This window comes from Triticum dicoccoides, chromosome 7B (assembly GCF_002162155.2).
Source record: "Triticum dicoccoides isolate Atlit2015 ecotype Zavitan chromosome 7B, WEW_v2.0, whole genome shotgun sequence".
Classification (NCBI taxonomy): domain Eukaryota; kingdom Viridiplantae; phylum Streptophyta; class Magnoliopsida; order Poales; family Poaceae; genus Triticum; species Triticum dicoccoides.
In genome coordinates, this window is record NC_041393.1 from 605768107 (window position 1) to 605781667 (window position 13561).

General features: G+C 53.0%; 1 protein-coding gene across 1 annotated transcript in view; it reads right to left on the bottom strand.

The window, feature by feature from the left end:
* LOC119339188 (oxysterol-binding protein-related protein 1C-like) overlaps nucleotides 1-10603 on the bottom strand; it is a 21949-nt gene extending 11346 nt beyond the window's left edge. Inside the window, exon 1 of the mRNA XM_037611335.1 lies at nucleotides 10442-10603. Within this exon, the coding sequence (XP_037467232.1) occupies nucleotides 10442-10603 (162 nt within the window). The remainder of the gene's footprint in view (nucleotides 1-10441) is intronic.
* Between the last annotated feature and the right edge of the window lie 2958 nt (nucleotides 10604-13561).

Sequence of the window (13561 nt, forward strand, 5' to 3'; positions counted from 1 at the left end):
CCCTCCCCTACTCAACCGCCGCCACCGACCCCCCGCACCCTCCCCCGCTCCACCGGCATTACTGTTTGATGATATTTTTTAAAAAAATATTACTGTCTTATAAAAAAAATTACTTTCTTATAAAAAAAATTACTGTCTTATAAAAAAATATTACTGTCTTATAAAAAAATTACTTTTATGATTTAAACAAGTTTGAACATATTTAAAAACAAATAAGTATGAAACAGCATTTTAAAATGCATAAAAAAATTTTGTGGAGCCTAGGAATCGAACCCAGGACCTCCTGGTGTGAGAACTGGCACCTGACCAGTCGAGCTAGTAGAGGGGAGTTGATGTGGATGAGGTCACGTGGGTGATAACCTGTTGGCTCGAGCGGAAATAAAAAAAATACTAATGGCGCACCAGGCCGTGGTGCACCATTAGCATGTATATACTTATGGCGCACCGTGGGGTGGTGCGCCATTAGTATTGTGCCCCCTACTTCGGCCGAGCCCTCTCCCTCGATCCCCTTCCCCTCTCCTCTCCCTCGCCCGAGCCCTCGCCCTCGATCCCCTTCCCCTCTCCTCTCCCGACGCCGCCACCCCGCCACCCCGCCGCCCTCGACGCCGGCCAGATCCGCCGCCACCTCTGCTCGAGCTGCTCCCATCGACCACGCCGCTGCTCGCGTGCTTCTTCTCTCCCGCGACCCCGCGACCCCGACATCGTCCCCGCGACCACCGGCCCTCCTCCGCCGCAACGACCAGGCGCCGCCGTCCGCAGACCACCTCGAGCTCTATCCCCGTCCGCGTGAAGATCCCCTCCACTCCGCGGGCAGGGGCTCTTCTCCTGCCGCTGCAGCTACAAGAGGAGAGGAGCATCGGCCAGCCACCACCGACGGACGCCTCCATCCCCCCTTCCTCCTTTGCCCGCCCGAGTCCTCCCCTTCGACGCCAAGCAAGCAGAGCGGCTCCTCCTCTCCCTCGACGCCAAGCCAGGTGAGCTGCCCCCTCCCCCCTCGGCTGCTTGCTTCTATCCATCCTAACCCTAGCCCCTTCTCCATTGCAGCAGCCCGCCACACTCCTCTCGAGGAGGAGAGGAGACGAGAAACCCGCGCAGCGCCGTCATTTCCCCCACGGCCTCGACACCGTCTCCTCCCCTCCAAGCTCCATTGAATCCAAGCTGCTGCTAAGGTGAGCTTTTGCATCTGAATTCTCCTCCTCTCCTCCCCTCGGCACCTATGTACTCATTTTGCATCTGAATTTATTTGGATCCATTGCACCTTTGCGTTACAAATTATGAAACTGATGCAATTTGTCAAATTATCAAAACAGAATTTTGATCTCACACTCTCAAAAACTAGTTCAAAGTAATTCAAACTACTCAATTTATGTGCAGATAGGCAAACGGCTTCAGTTTGACACCAAATTAGCATGGCGTTCAGTTTAATTTGTCACACAAAATTTCATGGATTTTTTTTCCTGAAAAACATGTGAAAATAACTTTCTCAACAATCTGCTCCCATTGACTTGCCCCCTCCAGAAACTAACTGTCAATGAGAAAAACAGAATTAGGAATTTCTGATAGGTTGTATGCTTTGTAAAAATAATCGGCAATATTCTCTATCTCTTCTGGATGTCCTACTGCTAACACAATAGATGCTACTGCTTTCTCTATCTCTTTTTACAATTGGTGTAATCTTTGGTTAGTACTGATGGTATGGTAGTATGATTTTCATGGTGGGTGTGGAACCACCTATATATATATATTTACTATGAATGCTTAAGAGCACAGCTGAAATGAGTGAACCAAACGATACTACTTCCATTGGAGCGAGCTAATCCTTACTTATCAAAATTACTTCGCATTGAACGTAATTCGTTTATGAGATTTTCTTTTTGTTGATTTGCTGCGATCCTCTGTTTGATCAAAATTTACTCAGTTCTGTTTTATCAGGCTGATATTGACTATACTGTTTAGTTTATACACTAGTTACCCAGAAAGTTGGTCTTCCTCCTAGCAAGAATATACAGTATTAGATAATACATGATGGACAATACTACTTGTCTATTTACAATGAGACAGGGGGCCCGTGGTATCATTATGGGGCTGTGCTGCTGTATTATGCCTATAAAAACACTTGTTCGGTCAATTAAACAGGGCATTGAAAATTGACAGGGCATTTTTGTTTTCTGTTGAACCTAAGCAATTTCATACGCTTGACAAAGTTGATGCTTTATTCCTGATGTATAATTTGTTTGTCACATGCTACTGTTGATCCCAAGTTTGATGCATAACAATTGTTGTATGAGTTCTCCAAATGAACAGGAGTACTCCTCTATTTTGATATGAAATCACCATGATAGGTCCACATGCTACTGTTGTCAACATGATAAATAGTTTCAGTTAGTTACCTCTAAAACTATTCTTAATTAACTGATGATTTGCTACAACCAGTGCATGCATGCCTTTTTTCTTATTCATTTTTAGTAAAGTGCTCTATTCTAGGTCATGGACTTTGTGCCATGGACCAGTGCATGCATGCTGCTGCTGTTGTACTACTTGTCAAGTGATGCTGCTGCTGCTATCTGCGAGTTGTTGCTGCTAGTTGTGATTTTGTCAAGTGATGCTGCTGCTACTTGTGATCTTCTAAAATAACCCCTTTCTCCTGAAACGTTGATTAATTTCCGTTTCGGTTGAGAAATGGGGCACTCCTAGGTCAAGAAAATTAGCAAAGGTCATGCCCAATTTTCTTGACCTAGAAGGTGCCCGATTCTCAACCGAAATAAAAATTAATTTGCTTTAGTTGTTGGATTAGTTTAGTATTTTATTCACACACTCAGACACCCTTGCTTGCCATGTGTGATAGAGAGATAGTGAGAGGAGACAATAAGCTATCTGCAGCTTAATTTGCATTGCATACTAGCTAGATAGCTTTTGTTTTTCAGGACCAACCGAACAATACATACATATACCTGTAGGCACCAGCTTAATTTCCAAGGCAGGACAATTACTTGCTTCATTATATTCATCCATCCATCCATTTTGCATTATGTACAGAACCAAAAATAATCGGAGTTTCTGTCTGGCTTCAGAAGTCATAACACATGCATTTGGGTAACCCTAAATGTCAAAATTGCACAAGTCTAGACCCCTTTATGCCATATACTTTCTATTTTTCTTCATCGGAGTTCGACTGTGCATTAACCCAACGTGTGCATGACTCGATGGTCCAGGAAGGAAATCGTTTCCTTTCATCAGCTAGAAAAACTGCCAACGTTTCAAAACTGCAACTTGATGAAGATTGGAGTATATCTTAATAAGTTTACCCTGTTGGGGCACATCACACACACATTTGCTCAAGTCCACTCTGGCCCATGTAGAGCTGAAACCCAGTTTAGTTCCTTGTATCACTTGTCGCTGAAAACCGTTTGATTGTTTTCACGGAAATGATTTACAAGTTCAGCAAGTGATGAGGTGTGAGAATAACATATTCATTAGGGTAGGCGTCTCCTGCCCTATGCTGAATGTGGTGCAATTTTCGACGCAGATTCATAATTTGCAGCTTAGCTTATCTCTTGGCCCTCCAATTAAAATATAGGGGTTGACCTTCACCACGGCCGAAGCTTCTCTGCATCTATATATAATGGACATTCCCTAGCTTCTGAACAATCAACACAAAGCAGCAGGCCTGAGTGTCTCCAATAGTCATCCTTGTGTTTGTGTAGGTTTTCTTTCCTTGGTCCATTGAGCCTTCATTCATGGTTATGAATGATATGCAATGATCAGCCTGCTAGCGTTTATCCTCTCCGCGTGTTTGAACACCCTGCGGTGTAGTAAAAAGTAATTACAGATACACTCACCCACATAAGTATTCAACACAATGAAAAAATAGTACAAATTAAGGAAAGGCAATACCATTTCAGACGCTTGTCTTCTAAAAAGAAGAGTGAACTTTCTAGACACACCCCTCAAGAACTAGGTTACCCTGAGAACGTGGACTTGGACCTTAGCAACAACACACTAACAGGTTCTATCCCAAAACACCTAGGCAATATCACAAACATCTCTCAATTGTTCCTTGACAATAACCAACTTTTTGGCGACATTCCTCGAGAATTAGGTTATTTGGTCAACTTAGAGATCTTGTTCCTTGACAATAACCAACTTTTTGACCAAACTTTGTTTCTATTTAGAGAAAAACATGGCCCACAACGATGAGGCCGGGGGTTCGGGCGGCAAGGCATTCTAGGAGCTGTCCCAGGAGATGGAGGAACAACCTCACTTGTATGAGGTCGCCGCCTTCCCCACCGATCCTGAGACCACGGATGGTGCCGCCGAGGATGACCACACTGATGCCACCACTGATGGTGCCGCCGAGGATGCCACCACTGATGATGGCGGCGCACACACAGATGGCAGCCAACCGAAGAGGCAACGGAAGGACCGGCGCCCGATCGTGCTCCGCACCCTCAAGGAGGAAGTTACTGAAGTGGACTCCAACGGGAATCCAACGGCGCCCAAACGAATAGTCAAGGGGTACTCGCTTCAGCTCGGGTGCATTGTCCGGAGCACCGTCTTGATCAACACCGAGAACCTGAGGCATCCTGACCGAGGGAATTTGCGCAACCTCCTCTTCACGAAGCTGCACGAATGATACAAGTTCCCCGCTGAATTTGAAAACACAAGCCTCAAAGGGAATAAAGTGAACAATGCTGCCCTCACGAAGATGAGCAAGGCCCTGTCTACTTGGAAAAGCAATGTGAAGAGAATGATCGAGAAAGGTGAGAGTTATCAGAAGATCAAGGAGAAAAATCCTTCGATCACCGAAGATGACTAGAACGACTTCAAGATCAATTGCTCGAGCACCGCAAGCTCCCAATCAAGTGAGTGGGGGAAACAAATGCGGGAGCTGAACATAGGGGAACACACACTCGGTCCCGGCGGTTACAGAGTGGTGGAGCCTATATGGGACAAGGAGGACGCGGACCGTGCCGAGCAAGGCCTACCGCCCCGCTTCGAGAAATACAGCGGTAACAAGCAGACTAGGAACTATGTCAGGGCCCGGTACAAGGAGGACCCGATAACAAAGGAGCTTACCACGGATCCGAAGACCAGGGCGCTTGAGCTTGTTCTGGTAAGGAATACACCCCCGCCTAATTAGCTCCATATGGTTGCATTCTAATTAATGAAGCCAAATTTCTAAATGGTTCACATTCCTTCCGCAGGCGACTGAAAGCAGTAGCGCGGAGTCGACTAAGAGCAACCCTTGGGACACCACTCTAAATAGGGCGTTGAATGTAATGAAGAACAAGGATAAGCTCAGTAAGCCGACGTCAGCTGGTCGTGTGGCCGTCAAAGGCTTGTCGACAAAATGGGGGTCATACTATACCGCTGGTGTGCGGAAGGAGAAAAAGACCAGCTCGGAAAGCCAGGCGCGAGAGGTTCAAGAACTCAAGGCACAGGTGGCGCGGGTTCCGGAGATTGTCCAAGAGCAAGTGGAACAACGACTCGGAGCGACGATCACTGCCCTTGTGCCTACCTTGATCTCGGGGTTGAGTGCGTGGATTGCGGGCGGCCAACAGGGGCCGCCCTCGATTCCTAGCTTCACGGCCAGCAACTCGCATAATGCGATGGCGGGGCCATTGGTGCCTCCGGCGGAGGCGGCATTGGTGTCTCCGACGCCGGCACGGGAGCTTAATGCACCCGGGTGTACGCCGGCCGGCACCTCTTCAGCAAGCGGCCCCTCCGTCAACTGCACGCCCGCCGTTGGCGGTGCCTCGACATTAGCCGAGCTCGACGCCATCATCACGGTAACTAATTAAGCCTCTCTCGGCCGAGGACTTCATCTCCTTGCCTTTGACTGGGCATCCCTGACGCCCTACATGTTTTCGCAGGGCACCGCCGACGTTCCGTGCACTCTCCTCCACTTCGTGAACAATGAGTTGGTCGATGTCGCCAAGGGCAAAATCGTTCAACCGGGCAACCCCTTGTTCCACGGTACCCAGATGCCACCCAACTTGTTTAGGGTTCAACTGGTTCGGGTGCTGCCAGGCTGTGACGACTTGTTACCTCCGATTCGACCCGTCGGGGCCGACGATGAAGACGTGATGACCCTCAGCGCCTGCCTGAGCTGGCCCCTGCTTTGGCCGAAGAGCCAGATTCGTTTGGGGGCGGGGGACACCACCCCAAAGACAACACCGCCAGTCATGCCGGCGCCAAGTCGGCCCCATGGCAAGACCGCCGTAACGGTGCCGGACATCCCTATGCCACTGGATCCAAACATGCATATGGCACAGGATCAGAACGACGACGACGACGACGATGATACATTTGGCAATGTCGATCAGTACTTTGCCGAGCATGGGTACGATGGCGACTTCATGGGGCCTCCTTCTCAAGAACCAAACCCAACAAAAGACGTGTGCGATCTAGCTCGTACCGCGGAGAAGCCAAGTTGCAACAGGCGCCGTCTGGCGTTCAGCTCTCAGGAGACGCCTCCAGCTGCCGACTTCACCGAGCCTCAGATAGGCGAGGTGCGAAATATTATCAGCCCCAACACACTCAAGAAGGCTGTCTGTGAGCAGAACTCGGTCCCATTACAGGAGAAGAAGAAGGCACGCAAAATAAAGACTAAGAAGGGTGCGAGCCAGCCGGCACCGAGTACGATCCGTGCTCAGGACGGGCCACCTTCACCGCAGGATATCTCGAGGAGGGTGCATGTGGCGGGTAGGGCGATGCTACCGACAAATATGCTCAATGCTGCAATCGGTGCTATGCGGAGTCTGCATGACAGTGTTCTTGCTTTGGAGAAGCGGCGTCTCAGAGAGAAGGATGTGGCATACCCGGTTTTCGCGGCCAAGGTGCCAGAGGGCAAGGGCTTTGTGGATAACTCCATCGGGTGTACGATCGTCCCGCGTTTTGATGACATCCACGCTATGTTGAACCTTCATCCGCTGCACTACACCTTCGTTCGGCTATTTTCGCTGAGTATGGAGATGCGGATCATTCGCGACAAGACCCCGGACATCGTGATAGTCGACCCCTTCTACATGTGTGCCAAGATCTTGGGCAGCGCTGGGGACCGGCAAGTCGCGAGTTCTTACCTCGAAGGCGTCATTCTGGCAAACCAAGATAAGGATAACTTCCTCGTGCCTTACTTTCCCGAGTAAGTCCTCCCCTCAACCGGCCCGTAACATATGAATTCTTACATTTCGATCGTTTTTCTTTTAACATTCCGTGTTTTCTGCAGTGACACACGTTGCACGCTCATCCTCCTAAGCCCCAAATATTCTATGGCCACGTATTTCGACCCGGACCGTCAGTCGAACGTAGACTACACAAATGTCAAGAAGGTTCTTGATGATGTTCTCCCCGGCTACGCCCAATCTGGAGGCACCTTCACCAGGCCTATTTGTAAGTACGGCAAGCACGTGTTCTCCCACAATACGATGTTCTGCTGCGTCAAGCAGCCGCCTGGCGGTCAGAAGGGTGCCTACTACGCCATCCATCACATGCGGGCGATCGTACGGGACCATCATCAACTTCTTCTACCGAGTAAACTCAAAGATTGGGCCGCGAGCGTGTCGGCAATCCAGGACGCGGACCTCCGACAAGAATTCTTTCGCATCCAGTCGGAGTTTGCGGAAATCATCCATCAAGATGTCCTTCGTACCTCGGGGCAGTTCTACCTCAGAAATCAACCGTCCAACAGTGACATCGACACAATGCTACAAATGCAGGATGACAACGCCCGTTCTTTCATGACTCCCACAATAGACGGCGGCTTCATCCACGCTCCGGTCCCTTGAGTCGAGTTGTCTAGTTCTGAAACATCGATTGGCTCATGTTGTAATTAAACTTTAATGAACTTGTAGCATGTCTCTTTGGTTTCGAGAGTCGTTCAACTTAGATGTAATCGATGCTATTAATGTCTTGCTTTTCTCTTCCGATCGTTCTGTTGCATACTTATATATTGCTTATGTATTGTCTGTGAATTGGTACTAACGTTTCGTTTGGCTAGTGCATAGCGATGCCGACGTATGTCGTGTACAAGGGTAAGGTTCCCGGAGTCTACGATGACTGGGAGGAGTGTCGGAGACAGGTTCACCGATTCAGCGGTAACAGTTACAAAGGGTACACCACTAGGGCCGAGGCCGAATCTAGATATGCCCGCTATCTAGCGGGAGAGGGGACGGAGCATTGGAGGAACCGGATGAAGACGAGTTTCATCGTGATGATGCTCATCGTGATGACCGCAGCTCTCTTCTATGTGATGGTAGTTTAGATGATCGATATCGACTTGTAATGTGAAGACAGACTCGCTACTCGCGGTCTCGAGACTTGTAATATAATGTTCTATCTTTGTTCGGTGTTTTCAATTCGGAGACTAATATGATGAATTGTATTCGGAGACTAATATGATGAATTGTATTCAAAGACTATACATTTGATGAATCTGTTGTTGATGTGTGCTGTCTATATTTTGTCAAACTATACATTTTGTAACCTGTGCAAAAAACAGAAAATAAAAAAATAAAAAAAAACCTAATATTCATACTAATGGCACATCACATGACAGTGCGCCATTAGTATGACAGTGCATACTAATGGCGCATCACTGGGCAGTGCGCCATTAGTATGCCGCGGTTACTAATGGCGCATCCAGAGGTGGTGCGCCATTAGTATGCCAAAGCACCTGGGTATACATGGCCCCTGGGAGGCATACTAATGGCGCACCCTGGCATATACTAATGGCGCACCCGAGGTGCGCCATTAGTATACCAGATACTAATGGCGCACCAGGTGGTGCGCCATTAGTAAAAATTACTAATGGCGTGCTATCAATGGCGCACCACGGATGCACCATTAATAGCCATAATAGGTGCGCCATTAGTAGGGGGTTTTCTAGTAGTGATAGCATCCAATTCACTTCCTATGATAGTTTTTATTATACCCAACTTGGATGTCTACCATTCTAGGACCAATTTTATAACCATAGCAAATACCATGCTGTTCTAATAGACTCTCAAAATAATAAAAGTGAAGCATGAGAGACTAGCAATTTCTACAAAATTAAGCCACCACCGTGCTCTAAAAGATATAAGTGAAGCACTAGAGCAAAAACTATCTAGCTCAAAAGATATAAGTACATAGAGTATTCTAATAAATTTCAATCAAGTGGGCTTCTCCCAAAAGGTGTGTCGGGGGGATGAACCCCGGGCAGGCAACGGAACTCGGATCTGTTTCAAAAACAGCAGGCCCCGCATCGCCCTACAAACTGGCGTGCACCAGGCATGGTCGCTCGACCCGGCAAGAAGCGCAACCCGGCCAAGACCCTTGACTCGGCAAGGTACGTCGACCCGGCCGCAGCAGCTGGCGCAAGGCAATTCAACCCGGCGCAACCATGGCTTCCCCAGCAAGCGAACCCACCCGTGGCGTCCACGGCAACCCAGCCACGGGTCAGTTCCCGTCCCATCCAGGCCGTACGATGGGACGAGACCTCAATCACCGATGACCAAGACTACAGTGCTCCCGCCCATGCTTGTGGTCAGCCGGAGCATGGCAACAGTGCCCCTTACCTACCCGCTGACCAGGGCTGGCACGGCAACAGTGTTCCCGCCCTCACCGCCGACGACAGCAAGTGGCGGCCTGACGGAGAACACTGTGCGCGGCTCGACTCGGTCACGCCATGACGATCGACAAGACAGTGCACAGTCCCCCTAGGTACGCGGGGCTCGCACCTAGGGGAACCCGGCGAACCACAAGCCGACAAGCGGGACCCAGCCCCGTACCCTGGACACCAACAATACGGACCCACTGACTCGGCACATCACCATTGTAACCCTAGGTGGGTTGATCTATAAAACCCCCCAGGAGCCCACGCCTATAGAAGCAGGCCATGCGATGCGAAGCAACACAAGATAAGCAGGCAAGAAAGAGAAACCCAGGCAAGCATAGGACTAGCCATTGCATAGCGACACTAGGGAGAAGGAGCAGCCCAAGCCTTGGCTAGCCTCCTTCCTCCCTCACACAGCTCCAGGAGCAACATTGTACTATCGACCATCCAACTAAACTCGGCAGAACTATGGGTGTTATCTCTCCGGAGAGCCCCGAACCTGGGTATGTCCGGCGTCCCGCGCCCGCGCATGTCAACCTTGCCTCCGGAGCCCACCAGTGCCCTCGAGCCTCCTCCTCTCTTTAGCCATCCCTTGGCATCTGCCGTGCGGCCACCACGACAGTTGGCGCCCACCGTGGGGCGGCTCGAGGAGCTGGCCGGAAGCATGCTTCGGACGGGGCCCTTCTCCTACTCCGACGAGTCCGTCGCTCTGGCAGACGACTTCATCGGCACGCTCGCCGCCTCCTTCACCATGTTGCGCATCCCCGACGCGCTCGCGGCCGACGAGTACCCCAGCGAGGTGCTCAGCTACTCCGACTCCCCGCTCTCTCTCAGCGGCGGATTCACTGCCAGGGCGATGGACGCCCATGTGGAGGTCTTTGTCACTGGCGATGGCGCCTCTTCCTTCTCGAGCAAGGCGAGAAGAGTTGCCGAAGCCGCGGCCGCCACGGCATGGACGGAGCCGTCCGACCCGCTGCGCGCCGCGATACAGAGCCTCCGCATCCCCATTGGCACCAACGTCGACGCCACCAACGTCGCTGAAGCCCGAACCCAGCTCGAGGACAGGCGCCAGCAGATGCTGGACCTGTCCGAGATGCTGGCCGCCACCAGGCGTCGCCTAGAAGCCGCTCAGATGGAGCACGACGCCGCCCATGGATTCACGCACGCCGCGGCCAAGCCAAGCCGGGCCGCCGATACTCGCGCCAGGGAAGGAGCGATCGACCGGTCCTTCGGCACCGTCCGGACCGTCGACAAGACCCCAGTCAAGAACATGCGCACTGCAGAGGCAGCCGCGGTCGGCCTCGACCAACTCGTGGGCGAGGAGCTCAAGGAGCGCATTGGGCGGATGCGCGAGCTCCTCCTCGCTGCCAACACCCAGCAGGATCGCCTCAACCAGCTCGCCAAGCCGGCCGGGTCCGGCTCCGCCCGCCTTGGCGGGCCCGGCAAACTCCTGCACACGGCCTCCTCGCCGCTCGGCAAGGCGCACTCCGGCCAAGCCCGGATCTGGCGCAACCCGGCCGGCACCGGCACCGTCGCTCTGGGCAACGAGCCCGGCCCAAATACCTAGCACGGACCCGGCCCGCATGGCCGGCGTCCGGCTCCAGCCGACCCGGCCCCTCGGGGCCTGGCCGCCAGTTGACTCGGCCTACGCGCCATCGACGATGCCGATGCGCGCCACCGCCTCGATCAGCTCGCTCGCTCCCTGGAGGTAGAGGAGAGCGGCGCTATCGGGCCGGCGTGCTTCAGCCCACGCATTCGGAAGGAGGCCTTCCCCAAAGGGTTCGTGCTTCCCCGTAACACCCCCAAGTACAATTGGACCGTGAAGCCGGAAGACTGGCTCACCGACTACACCACGACCATTGGCATCACCGGTGCCAATCATCGTCTCGCCGTGCGCTACGCACCACTCATGCTCCAAGGATTGGCTCGCACATGGTTGAACAGCCTGTCGATGGGCAGCATCAACGCATGGGTCAATTTCGAGGAAGCATTTGTCCGCAACTTAACGGGGGTGTACAAGTGGCCCGGTCGCCCCAGCCAGCTCGCCATGTGCGTGCAGGAGCCGACGGAGACCGACCGCGAGTACGTTGCACGCTAGACCGAGCTCCGGAACAGCTGCGAGGGCGTCCATGAAGTTCAGGCGATCCAATACTTCATCAGCGGGTGCCTAGACGGCACCCTCCTCAAGCACAAGGTTCTATGCTTCGAGCCAGCCACCATGGCCGCGCTCCTGGTGACGGCGGACAAGTACGCCAACGCCGACTCCGCCATGAAGATCCAGGTGGCACTGGATGAAGCCGGCAAGGCGAAGCCGATCCCTCCACCGAAGCTAGCTGGCGAAAGCAGCCGGCAGCAGCATCACCAGAACAACAAGCGCAAGGCCGACCAGCCAGCGCAACGTCACGACAACCGGCTCGTCGCGGCCGCCGAGCCTGCGGCGGACCCGGCAGTGAAGCACCGGCAGACTGGCAAGATGGCATGGCAACCCGCCATGAGCTTTGAAGAGATGCTCGACGCCCCATGCAAGCACCAGAGCAGTGCAAGACCCTCCACGCACACGCTTCGACAGTGCGCTATCACCAAGCGCATCATGAGGGGCGACGTTCCGCCTCCTCCGGCTCCGGCTCCGGCTCAGGGCGCGGGGCAGCCGCCCCCGCCTCCACCGCCGCCTCCCGCCGACGGCGCGATGCGGAACGACGCCTACCCAGACCAGAACGCGGCCTACATCGTCTTCACCAGCCTCGGCGACGACAAACGCAGCGAGCGCCTCCTCCGGCAGGAGGTGAACACCGTCGTCCCGGCCAAGACGGACTTCATGCATTGGTCGGATCGCCCGATCACCTGGACCCAGGAGGATCACCCGGCATTCATGTCGAGTCCGGGTGGATACGCCCTCATCCTCAACCCTACCATCGTCACGCGGCACACCTGCAAGTTCTCCCGAGTCCTCATCAACGGCGGCAGCAGCATCAACATCCTCTACCGTGACACAATGACCAAGCTTAGCCTCAAGGCCGAGGACCTGGAACCAACCCGGAAAGTCTTCCACGGCATCATACCTGGCCTGTCCTGTTCACCCATTGGTCGGGTCCAGCTCGATGTCATGTTCGGCGACAGCAGCCACTTCCGACGCAAACCGATCTGGTTCAAGGTGGTGGACCTGTCCAGCGTGTATCATGCGCTGCTGGGACGGCCCGCGCTCGCCAAATTCATGGCGGTCCCCCACTACGTGTACCTGAAAATGAAGATGCCGGGTCCCAAGGGCCTCATTACCATCGCGGGCGACTACTGCAAGTCTTTGGAGTGCGCCCGAGACGGTGCCAAGCTGGCCGAGTCGCTGGTCATTGCCGAGGAGCAGCGCCAGCTCGACTGGATTGTCGCCCAGGCCGGTGAGGCCTCCGCTGCGTCGATCCCGACCCAGGACCCGGCCGATGAAGCTGCCTTCAAGCCCTCCAAGGAAACCAAGAAAGTGAAGCTGAACCCGAAAGACCCCAGCTGTAGCAAGTACATTGTCGTAGGCACCCGCCTCGACAGCAAATAGGAAGGCGAGCTCGTCGACTTCCTCCGTGAGAATCGGGATATCTTCGCATGGACCCCCAAAGACATGTCGGGTATCCCGACGAAGTACGCCGAGCACAAACTCCACATCCGCAAGGACGCCAAGCCTGTCCGTCAACCCCTCCGTCGATTTTCCGAAGAGAAGAGAAGAACCATTGGTGAAGAAGTCGCCAAGCTCTTGGCGGCCGGCTTCATAATGGAAGTGTTTCACCCCGAGTGGCTGGCCAACCCAGTCCTCGCCCTGAAGAAGAACAAGACCTGGCGCATGTGTATCGACTACACCAGCCTCAACAAGGCCAGTCCCAAGGATCCGTTCGCTCTCCCGCGGATCGATCAAGTCATCGACTCGACCGCCGGGTGCGAGCTGCTGTCCTTCCTGGACGCCTACTCCGGCTATCACCAGATCAA